This window comes from Mytilus californianus, unplaced genomic scaffold (assembly GCF_021869535.1).
Source record: "Mytilus californianus isolate M0D057914Y unplaced genomic scaffold, xbMytCali1.0.p SCAF_5, whole genome shotgun sequence".
NCBI lineage: Eukaryota > Metazoa > Mollusca > Bivalvia > Mytilida > Mytilidae > Mytilus > Mytilus californianus.
The window spans coordinates 47,959,937-47,978,382 of NW_026262701.1; the positions used below are offsets into that span (position 1 = coordinate 47,959,937).

The 18,446-nt window shown below is 33.3% G+C and overlaps 1 protein-coding gene across 3 annotated transcripts in view; it reads right to left on the reverse strand.

The window, feature by feature from the left end:
• Positions 1–1,109: 1,109 nt before the first annotated feature.
• LOC127702382 (probable ATP-dependent RNA helicase DHX35) overlaps positions 1,110–18,446 on the reverse strand; it is a 197,653-nt gene continuing 180,316 nt past the window's right edge. For all 3 annotated transcript variants that reach the window (XM_052206536.1, XM_052206535.1, XM_052206534.1), the window contains 3 exons: positions 18,173–18,326; positions 13,320–13,431; positions 1,110–1,383 (listed from right to left, as the gene is read on the reverse strand). In XM_052206536.1, the coding sequence (XP_052062496.1) occupies positions 1,339–1,383; positions 13,320–13,431; positions 18,173–18,326 (311 nt within the window). In that variant the 3' untranslated portion in view covers positions 1,110–1,338. The remainder of the gene's footprint in view (positions 1,384–13,319; positions 13,432–18,172; positions 18,327–18,446) is intronic.

Consider the following 18,446-nt stretch of genomic DNA (forward strand, 5'->3'; position numbering starts at 1 on the left):
CCTCCTTTCATTAGGAGCACCTACATGAGTTATGGTGTAAAAGAGGACATTTAGCACAGATATAATGTGAGTATTTGCCTACTGGCAATAAGATCTGACATTGAATTAAACACAATCAATCAATCAAGCTTGAAATGGTTATAATAATGATGAGAAAGCATCTGACTTTACAAATACAGAGCTGGAAATAAGGCATTTTTTTCAGCATAAGATATCATAACCCGTTTTCTCAAAATATAATCCTAATACACCTATATCCTAGTACAAACATGTCAGATCCTAAACACACATTTGCAAAGAAATTTGAGTTTTACTGTAAAGTGGAAAATTTTCCCCAAGGTTTTTTTTTTAACTTATTTTGCGATAATTTAAAATTGTGAAAAATATTCCTCTGAATTTGATCTTTAAGGAAGATAACAGTCAGGAATGAGAACAAGAATGTGTCCATAGTACACGGATGCCCCACTCTCACTATCATTTTCTATGTTCAGTGGACCGTGAAATTGGGGTCAAAACTCCAATTTGGCATTAAAATTAGAAAGATCATATCATAGGGAACATGTGTACTAAGTTTCAAGTTGATTGGACTTCAACTTCATCAAAAACTATCTTGACCAAAAACTTTAACCTGAAGCGGGACAGATGGAAGAACAGACAGACAAACGGACGGACAAAAAACAGAACGAAAAACATAATGCCCCTAGGTGGGGTATAAAAATGCTAAATTAAACATTACAAACAAGTCTGGACAATGTTGAAATTTAATCCCCTAGAAATAAACCATTTTGCAGTATGAGTAAAAGGAGATATGGAGCACATGAGGAATATTTATTTTAATATGTATCTCTTAATAAAATCTAAATTGTCTGACATTTCCATGAAAAATGGTTACACATGAATGACTTTTACTGTAATGATTATCATAAAATTCATGACACATAGTACTTCTAAACATAAAACATGTAATTCTTCTTATCAATGTTGCATGCATGCTCCATATCAACTTTATTTTGCAAACTAATTTTGTTTTTCTAGAAAAATTGCCATTTGATGGAACTAAAAAGATATTCGATAATATCAAATTCAGTATCTAAAATAGGTAAATATCCTGATTATAAGATACATTTTAATTACAAGATATCATGATTTCACAATAAACATTACATAATACAGCCATTTGTATTTGACATGTTTCCTTATATATATGAAATGGTAAATAAGATACATAAACTGTTTAATCAACTCCAAGTAATTAAACATAAAATTCCCAGGATTTAATGCTGCTAAAATCTAATTGGTCAGGTACATTTGTACTTCTACATCGTGATTATTTCCATGTCAGCTATAGTCTGATCTTAATCTTTTAACAGCAAGCTCACTTTCCTGGAAATGAAAGAAATAAAAGTTTAGGTAACAATAGTGCACACACTGAAAAGCCATGCCTGCTTTACTAGGTACAAATGAATTAAGTATTGAAAATCTTTAAGATGAGGTTTTACTTCAGATATCACACCAACTTAACATTATCAATGATTCATGAAATAAGGTCAAAAGGACATGTTCACCATACAATCATTCAATGCTCCAAAAATTGTGACCTATTGCTTACAGTAACTTTATGTTGACCAAATAAACCAATATATGTGGTCAAGGTTGAGCCATGTCAGACATACATTCATCTTACAAGCATTCAATTCACTAAATATGGTTGACCTATTGCTTATAGAATCTGAGAAACTGACATAACCATCAGAACTAAGCTGACATAACCCCCCACACCCCACCAGAACTTAACTGACATAACCACCCCACCACAACTTAACTGGCATAGCCATCAGAAGTTAACTGACATAACCATCAGTACCAAACGAACATAACAAACATAACATAACAAACATAACAACCAGAACTTAACTGACATAAGCACAAGTCCTTAACTGACATAATCATCAGTCTTTAACTGACATAATCACCAGAACTTAACTGACATAACTACCATTACTTAACTGACATAACCACACCACCAGAACTTAACTGACATAACCACCCCACCACAACTTAACAGGCATAGCCATCAAAAGTTAACTGACATAACCATCAGTACCAAACGAACATAACAAACATAACAACCAGAACTTAACTGACATAACCACAAGTCCTTAACTGACACAATCATCAGTCTTTAACTGACATAACCACCAGAACTTAACTGACATAACTACCAGTACTTAACTGACATAACAACCAGATATTTAACTGACATAACCACCAGAACTTAACTGATATAACCACCAGTACTTAACTGACATAACAACCAGATATTTAACTGACATAACCACCAGAACTTAACTGACATAATCACAAGAACTTAACAGACATAACCACAGAACTTAACTGACATAACCACCAGTACTTAACTGACATAACTACCAGATATTTAACTGACATAACCACCAGAACTTAACTGACATAACCACCAGTATTTAACTGACATAACCACCAGTACGTAACTGACATAACAACTAGATCTTAACTGACATAACAACCAGAACGTAACGGACATAACCACCACTACTTAACTGACATAACAACCAGAAGTTAACTGACAAAACCACCAGTACTTAACGAACATAACAACCAGAACTTAAAGGACATAACAACCAGAACTTAACTGACATAACCACCAGATCTTAACTGACATAACCACCAGAACTTAACTGACATAACCACCAGTACTAAATTCACATAACAACTAAAAGTTAACAAACATAACCATCAGTACTTAACTGACATAACCACCAGAACTTAACTGACATAACCACCAGTACTTAACTAACATAACAATCAAAACTTAACTGACATAACAACCAAAATTTAACTGACATACCAACCAGAACTTCACTGACATAACCACCAGTACTTAACTGACATAACCACCAGAACTTAACTAACATAACAATTAAAACTTAATTGACATAATAACCAGAACTTAAATGACATAACAACCAGAATCTAACTGACATAACCACCTGTACTTGACTGACATAACAATCAAAACTTAACTGACATAATAACCACAACTTAACTGACATAACAGCCAGAATCTAACTGACATAACCACCTGTACTTGACTGACATAACCATCAGAACTTAACGTGTATACTGTGCAATGATCTATATATCAAATATTGTTGTCCTATTACTCATAAGTGAGAAAATAACATGACAAATAATAAACTGTTTTCTTTTTTGGGCAGCTGCTGAACCATGAAAATAGACAAATACCTGACAGAAACTTCAGAGACTAGTACATAAATTATGTATGTAAAGTATGAAATATGTGCGTATTCCTACTGAAATATACAGCTTTATACAAAAGATTTACCAAGATGCTGATCCAGATTAGCATCCCTATGTCCCCAATTCTGAGATATTTGTTGCAGGCCAGACAAAAATATAAAAATAAGAAGATGTGGCATGATAACAGAAACAACAATGCACAAAAGACCAAGGAACAAAGATGTAAACAACTATAGGTTTAATACTATACAACCATCAGAAAGTTCACTGTTTAGGGTTTTTTTTAAATCATAGAGCAAAATATGGGCAAAAACTAAATCTTCTTTCATTGAAGGATATTTATCAATGGAGCAATATCTGTTTTTCTAATATATTTTAAAAACTAGAGGCTCTCAAGAGCCCGTGTTGCCCACCTGTATCTACTGTGGTTTTGGAAATCATGTAAAATAAAGTTAAAATCAAATATATACCCTAATAATGATTGAGGCCAAGTTTGGTTTAATTTGGCCCAGTAGTTAAATTAAAAGCAGAAGATTTTTTAAAAGATTTACAAAAGTTACCAATAAATTGCAGAAAATAACTTTTAAGGACAATAACTCCAATAAGATGTCAATTGCCAATTGGTCATATTAACTTATTTGTAGATCTTTCTTTGTTTGATATTTTTGCTGTTTACAGTATATCTCAATCTATAATGATATTCAAGATAATTAACAAAAAATAAAATATTTCCTTTCCTCCGCTCAAAATTTATTTCACCCAGGGCCTGTATAATTCTGAAAATGCCTTTAAATGTTTTTATGGAACACCCTTCAAAAATAATTTGGGCAGGGGTTCCCCTGACCCCGACTAACCCACCAGGTCTGGGGTGCATTCACCCAATATAAGTATGCTGAAAGAAAAGATATAATATTGGTTTATAGAAAAAGTAACACTGAATAATTCTGAAAATGGAACATATCAAGGAGAAATTATTAGCACCGCCTCCTCTGAAAAAATTGCACCCCCTGGAAAAAAATCAAGTCATCCCATTGTAGTCTTACAATAGTTACTAAAGACCCCTTATCATTATTTAAATTAGTTTTCAAGTTGTGACCTTTTCAAATTTTTTTTTTACATTTTTCCCATGGACTTCTATAGTAAACCCCTATGTTCTATTTTTACCACTGGGGACCATCTTGGTTGTAGAGCAGGGTCATCGGATACATTTTTCAATCAAGATACTCTAAAAACAATTGTGGCTAAGTTTAATTCCATTTGGCCAAGTAGATTAAGAGGAGAAGATTTTTGTAATGATGATTTTGGCCAAGTTTGGTTAAATTTGGCCCAGTAGTTTCAGAGGAGAAGATTTTTGTAAAAGATTACAAAAATTTATGAAAAATTGTGAAAATTTGACTTTAAAAGGCAATAACTCCTTAAGGGGTCAATTGACAATTTTGACCATGTTGACCTGATGAACATTTTAACTCCGTTAGATTTGCTCTAAATGCTTTAGTTTCAGAGATGTAAGCCAAAAACTGCATTTTACCTCTATGTTCAATTTTTAGCCATGGTGGCCATCTTGGTAGGTGGGCGCGGTCATCGGATACGTTTTTTAAACTACATAACCCTAAGGATGATTTAGGCCAAGTATGGTTTAACTTGGCCCAGTAATTTCAGGAGAAGATTTTTGTAAAAGATTACAAAAATTTACGAAAAATTGTGAAAATTTGACTTTAAAGAGCAATAACTCCTTAAGGGGTCAACTTTGGTCATGACTTATTTGTAGATCTTACTTTGCTGAACATTTTTGCTGTTTTCCAGTTTATCTCTATCTATTATAATATTCAAGATAATACCAAAAACTGCAAAATTTCTTTAAAATTACCAATTTAGGGGCAGCAACCCCATAACGGGTTGTCTGATTAGTCTGCAAATTTCAGGGCAGATAGATCTTGACCTGATGAACATTTTTACCCTATGTCAGATTTGCTCTAAATGCTTTAGATTCAGAGATATAAGCCAAAAACTGCATTTTACCCCTATGTTCTATTTTTAGCCATGGCGGCCATCTTTATTGGTGAGCGGGTTCATCGGATAAATTTTTTAAACTAAATACCCTAAGGATGATTTAGGCCAAGTTTGGTTTAATTTGGCCCAGTGGTTTCAGAGGAGAAGATTTTTGTAAAAGTTAACGACGCCGATGGACGCCAAGTGATGAGAAAAGCTCACTTGACCCTTTGGGTCAGGTGAGCTAAAAAAAAAAGATTGGCTTCAGCAGACTAAAAAAAAAGAATTTCAAATCTGTCAAATGGACCTTACAGTAAGTATATAGTATTCAGTGAGAAAATCATCATCTGCTATCCAATTTAAGAACACTTAACTGTGCATACAATGAAAATGCATCATACAAAATAACATAAGAATTAGACTAATAAAACTTCACTCTAACATACAATCCTTTCCAATTATTTATACTGTAAATTAAGAAATGTCTAGGATGAGTTTATTACTGAAAAAAAACATGAGAACAGACAGGAATCACATGATTGATTTATCTGTAATCATTGTCAATATCCAATATTTACAATAGGGTTGATAAATAAACACATTTATTTTGAAATTAACAGTAGTTATTTCAAATAATCATGAAATTAAGGATTTTAATAAAAACTAGAAAACTGATAATAACTGAATTTTGTGTTTAAAGTTTTAAAGATAAAGGTTTTACTACAGGTATCACTCAAACTCAACATTATCAGTGATGATCACTGCCAGATTTACATGCCCACCTTGCAATTATTCCATACACCAAATGTAGTTGACATGTTACCTACAGTATCTGAGAAACAGACCTAATCACAAAACCTTAACATCAATGAACTATGAAATGAGGTCAAGGTTGGATAAATCCTATCAGAGGGACAGATATACCTAGAACAATCTTTCAATATATTAATGGCCTTATGCTTACACTATCTGAGAAACAGAACTAACCAAGGAACAGTGAATAGACCTATTACATCATAAAACTTGAACATTGTCCAATGAACCATGAAAATGGTGTCAAAGTCATTATGAATCCTGTAGGCAAGACATCATAATACAATCATTCCCTACACCAAATATAGTTGACCTATTGCTTATAGTATTTGAGAAACAGACCTAACCACAAAAACTTGATGTTGACCAATGAACCATTAAAATGAGTTCAAGGCCAGATGAACACCAAATATATTTGACCTATAGTTGAGTCAAGGTCAGGTGAACTATGTCTGATGGACATGTATACTTACAATAATTCTGAAAACCAAATATTGTTGTCCTTTTACTCAAAATAAGTGAGAAAATCATGTTACATTATTAAACAAGAGTGCACACGCTGAAATGTCTCGGCTGCTTTACTGACAATTGATTTTATGTTAATAGTCACATTAACTTAATATAATCCAAGAAAATGAGGTCAAGGTCAGATAAACCAAACCGGGGATACATGTACACCTTACAATCATTCCATACACCATATTTAGTTGACCTATTAATTACAGTTTCTAAGAAACAAACTTAACCAGGAAAACTTAACATTGACCAATGAACCATGAAAATGAGGTCAAAGTCAGATGAACCATGCCAGACAGACATGTACACCTTACAACCAATCTAACCATTAAATATAGTTGACCTATTGCTTATATATATATATAGTATCTAAGAAACAAGTTTAACCATGAAAACTTAATATTGACCAATGAACCATGAACATGAGGTCAAGGTCAGATGATACCTGCCAGACAGACATATACACCTTACAATCATTCTATACACCAAATATAGTTGACCTATTGCTTATAGTTCAAGTAAAAAACAGACTAGAACACAAAAACTTAACATTGAGCAATGAACCGTGAAAATGAGGTCTTGGTCAAATAAAACCTGCCAGACTGACATGTACATCGTAAAATATTTCCATGCACTCAATAAAGTTGACCTATTGCATACAGTATTAGAAAAAAAAGGCAAAAACACAAAAACTTATCTTCAACCACTGAACCATGAAAATGAGGTCAAGGTCAGATGATATCTGCCAGTTGGACATGTTCACCTTATAATCATTACATACACCAAATATAGAAGACCTATTGCTTATAGTATCTGAGATATGGATTTGACCCCTCATCAATTGCAGTTTATTTAATCAGCTGTTCAAAAATGAGGTCATATGCCAGACAGAAACTTCAAAACATAAGACATCTGTATACAAAATCATAACATGTATTGATTTTTTTGAAGATTTGTTCCTTTACAATAGTAAATTACTTTTTTTTTTGTTCATCTCATGTTTTCTGTTTAGATTCTCTCACATCTGCTATTTTTTTGCCAAAACACAAGCATGGGTATAAATCCTCATTCAAGGTTGGTAACTCCTGTAAGAAATGGACTGACAATTTGGCGAAGTTGATTTTGTTTGGCTGATCATTTTTACTGTTTACAGTTTCTCTCTGTATTCTATAGTATTAACCCCCCCACCCCCCCCCAAAAAAAAAACAGAAAGTGTAAAAAAAGATCAGCATATAAAGGCAATAATAATTCCTGTAAGTAGTCAATAGACAAATTTAGCTATGTTTACCTATTTGTAGATCTTATCTTATAGATAACTTTTGCTGTAAGTTGTTTTTCTCAATCTATTATAGTTTTCAAGATAAAAGGCAAAAACCCAAACATATGGTAAAAAGAATCATTTAAGTCCTATAAGGAGTTGTTTGATGATTTTCAACCATGTTGATTTATTTATAGAAGTTGTCCTGCTGATCATTTTTGCTGTTTAAAGTATAGTTTTCAAGAAAATAAGCAAAAATGAAAAATAAAAATTTCATAAAAATTGTTATTCAAGGGCAATAACTCCTAAATAGAGTCATCTGACAATTTTTGATGGAAGTAGGCAGTATGTAGATCTTGACATTCTGAAATTTTTTGCCTCAGTCAGATTTTCTATATCAATAACAGTTTTCAAAATATATAAATAAATAAACTGTTAACACTGAGATATGTCTCGCCTGTTTGTTATTTTGATAATGCAAATGTTGAAATTAAAATTACAATACTTTAACATGTAAGTTATGCAAATATTCAAAGTCAATGAACCATGACTGAAGGTACAGGTCTAAACAATCTCCATGGAAATGAGATGTGCCAATGCTAATACAACTGCAAACCAAATACCATTGACTTTTCATAAGTCATTCCCTTTAAACAAACCTAAACACAAACATTAACTTGTAAACTATGTAAAAGTTTCAAAGTCAATGAATCATAATTAGGGGGTGGGGTATATAATCTCCATGGAAATGAAACTTGCAAATGCCAATACATTTGCATACCGAATATCATTGACTTAACATTAGTGGTTCATCTTAAACTGACCTAATCACAAACTAATGCATGTAAACTAAGCAAAAGTTTCAAAATCAATAGACCATGACTGAGGGGTAAGGACCAAATATTCTCCATGGAAATAAGATGTGCTAATGCTTCTACAACTGCATACCAATTATCATTGACCTACCACTAACAGTTCCCCTTAAACTGACCTAATCACAAACTAATACATGTAAACTAAGCAAAAGTTTTAAAGTCAATAGACCATGACTGAGGGGACGGGGCCAAATAATCTCCATGGAAATGAGATATGCCAATGCTTATACAACTGCATACCAAATATCACTGACCTACCACTAGTGGTTCCCCATAAACTGACCTAATCACAAACTAATACATGTAAACTAAGCAAAGTTTCAAAGTCAATAGACCTTGACTGAGGGGGCGGGGCCAAATAATCTCCATGGTAATGAGATGTGCCAATGCTAATACAACTGCATACCAAATATCATTGACCTACCACTAGTGGTTCATAATGAACTAGACCTAATCACAAACTAATACATTGTTGACGCGGCCATCGCCGCCACCGCCAGAAAAACAGCATAACTATGTCTCGCTTTTTGACTCTGTTAAGGCAAGACAAAAACCTAACAAGTCGTTAAAAATCATTCTCTTTGTAACTGGATAATGAATATACAATAATCATCTTCTATTATTTCCGATATTCTATATGGACAAATATTCTGTTATCTCTGAATAAAACATTGCAAAATGCAAACCTTAAGTAATTTGGTACATTAAAATTGAACAGTTTTAATGAGTCTTTTCTGGAACAAAGAAATCTAATTATCTTTTGATATCAAATTATTACGAATGTTAATCTGACAATCTAAAGTAAATAGTATTTTTTTATTTGTTTAAACAAATTATTTTTAAAAACTTGGTTTTCATACTAATCTGATCTATTCAATATCTACTTTTTTCAATAACAATCAACTGAAACTATTTGCATTAAAATTCTTTGTTCCACTTAACATTGACATAAACTTAAACAGATTTTTTCTGTTTTCATTGAGAGCATTGAAACACACCAAATCTGATACCTAAAATTAAAAAGAAAGAAATATAGGTCGAAAACAGGGATAGCTAACCCCAATTAACTACCTGATTAAAACTTGTTAACAAGAGTGCACACGCTAAAATGTCTCGCCTGTTTTACTGACCATTGATTTTTTGTTGAAAGTCTTAAAGATAATGGTTTTGCTAAGAATATCACATAAGCTTAACATTTTTAAAGATCTATAAGAATGAGGTCAAGGTCAGAAAATCCTTTCAGACAGACATATACACCGTACAATTTTTTTAAACACCAAATATAGTTGACATATTGCTTATTGTAATTGAAAAACAGACCAAAACACAAAACTTAACATTGACCAATAAACCATGAAAATGGGGTCAAGATCAGATTATACCAGCCAGACAGACATATTCACCTTACAGTTATTCCATACACCAAATATAGCTGACCAATTACTATTACCGTATTTGTTCGTGTATAGTCCGCACTTTTTACCCAAAATATGCAGTTGGTACAAGGGGTGCGGATTATACATAGCTATAGACGTTTTTTCTTATTTTTTTTTTAATCTTTTTTTTTTTTTTTTTTTTTTATTAAATATCGTTTTTTCTTCATAATTATTTATTCAAGACGTTTATTTTATTGTATTGTATTGTATTTTATTTCATTCATCTATTTTTTATTTTTTTTATATCTTTTTACTTCATAATTGAATATTCAAATTAAAAGGTGTGACATCCTGCATGTTAATCATAAGGGGTAATTAAGGATTAAGTATGGGTGTGAAGCCATTAAATAATCAAGTCAACTTTTGACAGGTGTTCAATATAATAATCCAATTCTCAAAATCTACAGGATCAATGAAAAGATTATAAAGGATTAAAGAGTTTTAAAATTTTAATTACTGCTAATTAATTCAGATAAATGTTTGATCTGTATTATTTTCTTTTGTTCAATAATATTCCAATTATTTCTTGAACATTGCATTAGCTTGGATATGCTTAGACAAATGTTGATTTTAAAAGGGATCTTTCATCAATAACTTTTATTAAATTAATAAATATTAATAACAGGATAAAAACTCTTACTATTTCATTGTTTATGACTATATATCATTTGATAAAACAAAAAATATTACAAAAAAATTTTGATTGAACAATTTTCTATATTTTTTGTTATCTTATAAAACACTTAAATGGAGATTGAATACATGGAATAATAGGTCCCTTTCAAAGGATTTTTATAGTCATCTAAACTTTTTATTTTTTTTTACATATTTTTTTCAACTTTTTTTTCACGATTTTGAGGGATGAAAATGGGGTGCGGACTATACATAACTGCGGACTATACACGGCCAAATACGGTAGTATTTGAAAAACAGACAAAACACAAAAACTTAACATTGACCAATGAACCATGAAAATGGGGTCAAGATCATATTATACCTGCCAGACAGACATGTTCACCTTACAGTTATTCCATACACCAAATATAGCTGACCAATTACTATTAGTATTTGAAAAACAGACAAAACACAAAAACTTAACATTGACCAATGGACCATGAAAATGAGGTCACGGTCAAATGATACATGCCAGACAGACATGTACACCTTACAATCATTCCATACACCAAATATAGTTGACCTATTTCTTATAGTACTTGAAACAATGAACCATGAAAATGAGGTCAAGGTCAGATGAAACCTGCCAGACTGATATGTACCCATTACAATCTTTCCATACACTACATATAGTTGACCTACTGCTTATAGTATTTGAGAAACGGACCTAATCAAGTAACTTTAACCTTGATCACTGATCCATGAAATGAGGTCGAGGTCAGGTGAACCCTGTGTGGCAGACATGTAGACATGTAGACGTTGCAAGGAACCCATATACCAAATATAGTTACTCCTGAGAAATTCACATGACAAAAAAAACTTTTTTTTTTTTTCAAGCAGTCCCTGAACCATGAAAACGAGGTCAAGGACAATGGACTTATGACAGACAGAATCTTGTAACATAAGGTATCTGCATACCAGATATGAAGCATCTTCTACCTTATGAAATATAAAGCTTTATACAAATAGTTTATGCCGCCACTGCCAGATAGTAATACCTAAGTCTCACATACTGCGACTTTCATTGCAGACGAGACAAAAATGAACCGACTTTGGGATTTTCCCTCTCAACAAAAATAGATACGTATGCTTTAAATTGAAACTATCCACTGGAGTTGTTTATACTCTTTGAACCACAGTGGAATAAATTCAAAGTCTGAAATTCTTTTTGGGGACTCCTTAGCGGTACAGACAAAACCTACATCATCCATCTTCCTAGTAGTGGAGTAAGCTCATCCTGTATCTTGCTATCTCCCAAATTCCCAATATAAAGATAGCTCGATTTTTGTCTTCTCCACATTCATGCAAGACTGCTTTTTTGGGGGCTTATTATAACTGATTCTTTTGTTTTGCCCATCATTTGGAATATCTTATTTTGAATGACATGAGCAGATGTCATGTGTCACCATAGCGACAACCTCACATTAACTCCATTTTACATTCACATATAAAAGGTGAGGCAATTAAGCCAGGTTCACCCCACATTAACTCCTAAATTGGGGGGTAATTTTAATCCGGGTTAAGGCTTTCACACAACTTAAATTTAACCCATGTAAATTAATTCAAGTCGAACCCAGATAAAGCTCATAGTGTGAACAGGGTCTAAGGGCACCATTCCCTGCTCATTCTACTACATTTTCATTTTCAGTGAACCTTGAAATCTGGGTCAAAAGATTATTAGTGGCCCCTGTTGTTGTAGGTGAGGCATAAAAGTAAATAAGTAAACAATGAGTACTGGTAAACCATTGGTCTTCATCAAGTCACTGACAAACTGACCTACATAAACTGACCTACACAAACTGACCTACATAAACTGACCTACATAATGGTACATCTAACACCTCATAAGTTTTGCATCTGTCCAAAACAAGAATTGAACAAGTTTTCATTGTGTTGGTAGGCTGTATAAGACTACTGTCTACAAACTACCTAGATTACTCAGTCATTTAGACAATACTGATTGGTAAATAAAAATTTCACTTTGAAAAGACACCAGCACACAACAATATAGGCTTTTAAGGCCACACATTTTAAAATTGGTTAAATGTCTCAAATCATAAGGTGTAAAGTTGAAATTTTTTCTGAAAAAAATACCAAAATCTTAGGGCGATAATAAAAAGATCAACATTTACTTAAATTTTTGATAACACAATGGCTTAAGTTCAAATTTCCTGACCGATTAGATTACAATGTATGTCAAAGCCCAATTTCAATGCGTATGCTTATAGACTATTATTTCTTTAGAAATGTGTTGAAATCATAGAAAATTAGAATCAAGAGTCCGCAAAAATCTCAGGAAATGAATGTTACTGACATATGTTGACAATGATATAACCTTGTATCAGTTCACTAACCCCAAATGCAACAGCTTACATTAGTCATAGTCAAGTCAATCTACCAAACATTCTTATTTAGTACCCTTAAAAGTATCTATTGTCTACCAATGTTACAACTTACAGTTCCAAACTGATAAAAATGTGGTGCTAATTCACGTAACCATTCTGGTTTTATAACTGTTATATCTCTCATATATTCTTTCTTTGTCTGTATAACTTCATTAAATACGACCCTGAAAAAAACCCAATATATCTGTAATCATTAACTAAGAATAAACTTGTTTTACAAAATAAAAATATAACAATATGTGTGATTTCAGTTGCCAGGAAACATTAATTTATGATGCAGATTTAAAGTGTTTTTTTTTTTTTTTTTATTTCGGGTCATAAGTGCAGATGAACTAAGATCCTACTATATATAAAACAACATTATCTTCATCATATGCTAAATGGAACATACACACATTTTTGTTCACCTTATACATAAATTAAATTGCAAGAAATGTATTACATGTAACTTGTTGACAGTTTATAAAGTTTTTATTGTGATTTATAATATGGCTATATAGAATTTTACCTTATAGATTTTTTAGGGTGTTTTGGGTCAACTTTATCAAAGTCAGTTCAAACAGTATGACATCAATGACCATCTGGGTCAAAGTTATTTAGACCCCATCAATGTATTAGAGTCACAAAGTCGTATATTTCAATGAAGAGCTGAGAAGAGTGATTCAGGCAGAGGGAAGACCAATAATTTATTTTGTTACTTTTTTCTTATCCTATAATCCCACAAACTTTCTTTTTATCTAGTTCTCCCTGTAATCTTTTTTCATATCTAGTTTCTTTATATCCAGTTCTTCCTGTAATCTATTTTCCCACTGACTTTCTTCCTACCCTGTTCTCCCTGAAATTTATCTTCCTACCCTGTTCTCCCTGAAATTTATCTTCCTTCCCTGATCTCCCTGTAATTCATTTTCCTACCCTGATCTCCCTGTAATTCATTTTCCTATCCTGTTCTCCCTGTAATTTATCTTCCTATCCTGTTCTCACTGTAATTTATCTTCCTATCATGTTCTCCCTGTAATTTATCTTCCTATCATGTTCTCCCTGTAATTTATCTTCCTATCCTGTTCTCCCTGTGATCTATTTTTCAATTAAATTTCTTTCAATCCTGTTCTCCCTGTAATCTTTTTTCCCACTGACTTTCTTCCTACCCTGTTCTCCCTGTAATTTATCTTCCTATCCTGTTCTCCCTGTAATCTATTTTCCCACTAACTTTCTTGCTATCCTGTTCTCCCTGTAATTCATTTTCCTATCCTGTTCTCCATGTAATTTATCTTCTTATCCTGTTCTCCATGTAATCTTTTTTCCCACTAACTTTTTTCCTATCTTGTTCTGCCAGTCATCTATTTTCCCGCTGACCTTCTCTCTATCCTGTACTGCCCATAATTTATCTTCCTATCTTATTCTTCCTGTAATTCATTTTCCTATCATGTTCTCCCTGTAATTAATCTTCCTATCCTGTTCTCCCTGTGATCTATTTTTCAATTAAATTTCTTTCAATCCTGTTCTCCCTGTAATTTATTTTCCCACTGACTTTCTTCCTATCCTGTTCTCGCTGTAATTTATCTTCTTATGCTGTTCTCCGTGACATCTTTTTTCCCACTATTCCCACTAACTTTCTTCCTATCTTGTTCTACCTGTAATCTATTTTCCCACTGACCTTCTTCCTATCCTGTACTGCCCATAATTTATCTTCCTATCGAATTCTTCCTGTAATTCATTTTCCTATCCTGTTCTCCCTGTAATTTATCTTCCTATCCTGTTCTCCCTGTAATTTGTCTTACTATCCTGTTCTCCCTGTAATCAATTTTCCCACCAACTTTCTTCCTATCCTGTTCTCCCCATAATTTATCTTCCTATCTTGTTATCTTTGTAATTTATTTTCCTATCCTGTTCTCCCTGTAATCTATTTTCCCACTGACTTTCTTCCTATCCTGTTCTCCCTGTATTTTATTATCTTATCCTGTTCTCAATGTAATTTTTTTCCCACTAACTTTCTTCCTATCTTGTTCTGCCTGTAATCTATTTTCCCACTGACCTTCTTCCTATCCTGTTCTGCCCATAATTTATCTTCCTATCTTGTTATCTTTGTAATTTATCTTCCTCTCTTGTTCTCCCTGTAATTTGTCTTACTATCCTGTTCTCCCTGTAATCTATTTTCCCACTAACTTTCTTGCTATCCTGTTCTCCCTGTAATCTATTTGCCCACTAACTTTCTTGCTATCCTGTTCTCCCTGTAATCTATTTGCCCACTGACCTTCTTCCTATCCTGTTCTCCCTGTAATCTATTTTCCCACTAACTTTCTTGCTATCCTGTTCTCCCTGTAATCTATTTTCCCACTAACTTTCTTGCTATCCTGTTCTCCCTGTAATCTATTTTCACACTAACTTTCTTGCTATCCTGTTCTCCCTGTAATCTATTTTCCCACTAACTTTCTTACTATCCTGTTCTCCCTGTAATCTATTTTCCCACTAACTTTCTTGCTATCCTGTTCTCCCTGTAATCTATTTGCCCACTGACCTTCTTCCTATCCTGTTCTCCCTGTAATCTATTTTCCCATTAACTTTCTTGCTATCCTGTTCTCCCTGTAATCTATTTTCCCACTAACTTTCTTGCTATCCTGTTCTCCCTGTAATCTATTTTCCCACTAACTTTCTTGCTATCCTGTTCTCCCTGTAATCTATTTTCCCACTAACTTTCTTGCTATCCTGTTCTCCCTGTAATCTATTTTCCCACTAACTTTCTTGCTATCCTGTTCTCCCTGTAATCTATTTTCCCACTAACTTTCTTGCTATCCTGTTCTCCCTGTAATCTATTTTCCCACTGACTTTCTTCCTACCCTGTTCTCCCTGTAATTTATCTTCCTATCCTGTTCTCCCTGTAATCTATTTTCCCACTAACTTTCTTGCTATCCTGTTCTCCCTGTAATCAATTTTCCCACCAACTTTCTTCCTATCCTGTTCTCCCCATAATTTATCTTCCTATCTTGTTCTCTTTGTAATTTATTTTCCAATCCTGTTCTCCTAGTAATTTATCTTCCTATCCCGATCTCCCTGTAATCCTTTTCCCACTTACCTTCCTCTATCCTGTACTCCCCGTAATTTATCTTCCTATCCTGTTCTGCCTGTAATCTATTTTCCCACTAACTTTCTTCAGGAACATATATATTGACAAGTTAGATATACTGTTCCCAGCTTTCTTCCCAATTCTGTTCTCCCTGTAATTTATCATACCACTTACTTTCTTCCCATCCTGTTCTCCATAGTAACACATTCAATAACCTATGTAATTTCTTCTCATTCTATTCTGTATGTAATCTATTTTCCCACTAACTTTCTTCCTATCCTGGTTCAATTTTGTATGTAATCTATTTTCTCACTCACAGTTTCAATTATCCAATTGAGTTACGTCCCTTGTAGTTGTTTTTTTATATCATCAAATAATGCAATTTTTACATGTTGGAAACTGCCACTCAGCCAACTTTTATGTTAATATGCTTTCAAACACAATATAGTGTAAATTGTGCAGTTATTTGTTTTAATAATAAATTTTTGGGGATCATAGGTCACATTGCATAGCTGATAGCTCCATTAATCTATTTTTAGCTTATTACAAACTGAATTCCTGTTGCTTATAATAATAGTAAAAATTTGTTTGTCTTTAGTGCTCAGGATGATTATTTTTTGGGGGTGGAATATTAATTTTTGACTGTTGGCTGCTCACTTATTTGCTGTACAAAATGTTTTTTTCACTTTTGTAAACAATTATATCCTACATTTTGTTGGGCAATATTTTCATTTTCATCCTATCTTGGGCAACATTTCTCTCTCAGTTTTTAACTGGCCAGGATGTATCATATATCTGAATTAAAGGAAATGTGAATTCAAACCTCAATGAAGCAGAAATACATATCAGTATATATATTTACCCTAGTATTGCAAGAAAACTCTATACGAGTTACACAAAGTTCCAAAAAACCATGGTTTTCTGATGTTGGTTGGTATGAAAGTAACTGACTACTGAATGGAGGTTTCTTTTGGCAGAACTGAGGTTGGATGGATAAAACATAGGATATGAAAGGATGGTTTAACTGTCATTGGGAAGGATAACTTACCATTGAGGATGGTTTAATCTGTCATGGGGAAGGATGACTTACCATTGAGGATGGTTTAATCTGTCATTGGGAAGGATAACTTACCATTGAGGATGGTTTAATCTGTCATGGGGAAGAATGACTTACCATTGAGGATGGTTTAATCTGTCATTGGGAAGGATAACTTACCATAGAGAATGGTTTAATCTGTCATGAGGAAGGATAACTTACCATTGAAGATGGTTTAATCTGTCATGGGGAAGGATGACTTACCATTGAGGATGGTTTAATCTGTCATTGGGAAGGATAACTTACCATAGAGGATGGTTTAATCTGTCATGGGGAAGGATAACTTACCATTGAGGATGGTTTAATCTGTCATGGGGAAGGATAACTTACCATTGAGGATGGTTTATTCTGTCATGGGGAAGGATAACTTACCATTGAGAATGGTTTAATCTGTCATTGGGAAGAATGACTTACCATTGAGGATAGTTTAATCTGTCATGTGGAAGAATGACTTACAATTGAGGATGGTTTAATGTCATAGGGAAGGATGACTTACCATTGAGGATGGTTTAATCTGTCATGGGGAAGGATGACTTACCATTGAGGATGGTTTAATCTGTCATTGGGAAGAATGACTCACCATTGAGGATGGTTTAATCTGTCATTGGGAAGGATGACTTACCATTGAGGATGGTTTAATCTGTCATTGGGAAGGATGACTTACCATTGAGGATGGTTTAATCTGTCATGGGGAAGGATGACTTACCATTGAGGAGGGTTTAATCTGTCAAGGGGAAGGATGACTTACCATTGAGGGGGGTTTTCTGTTGAAAGCACTGAGGTTGGATGGATATATAGGGTATGGTCATCTCTCACAGTCTTGTATGTTCCAGTGTAATGAAACTTGGCTGCATTGGCAAAAAATCCTGCTGTTATACACCTCCTTAGGGAATCCACATCTTCTGCAAGAAATTTTAAAATAAATCTTAACTTGCCTGTGATTACTGCTTTCAGTGTTAAAGTTTACTTAATTGTCAGTAAAATACAAAAAAAAATGAAAGTTTTGCTCTATGTGCAATTTG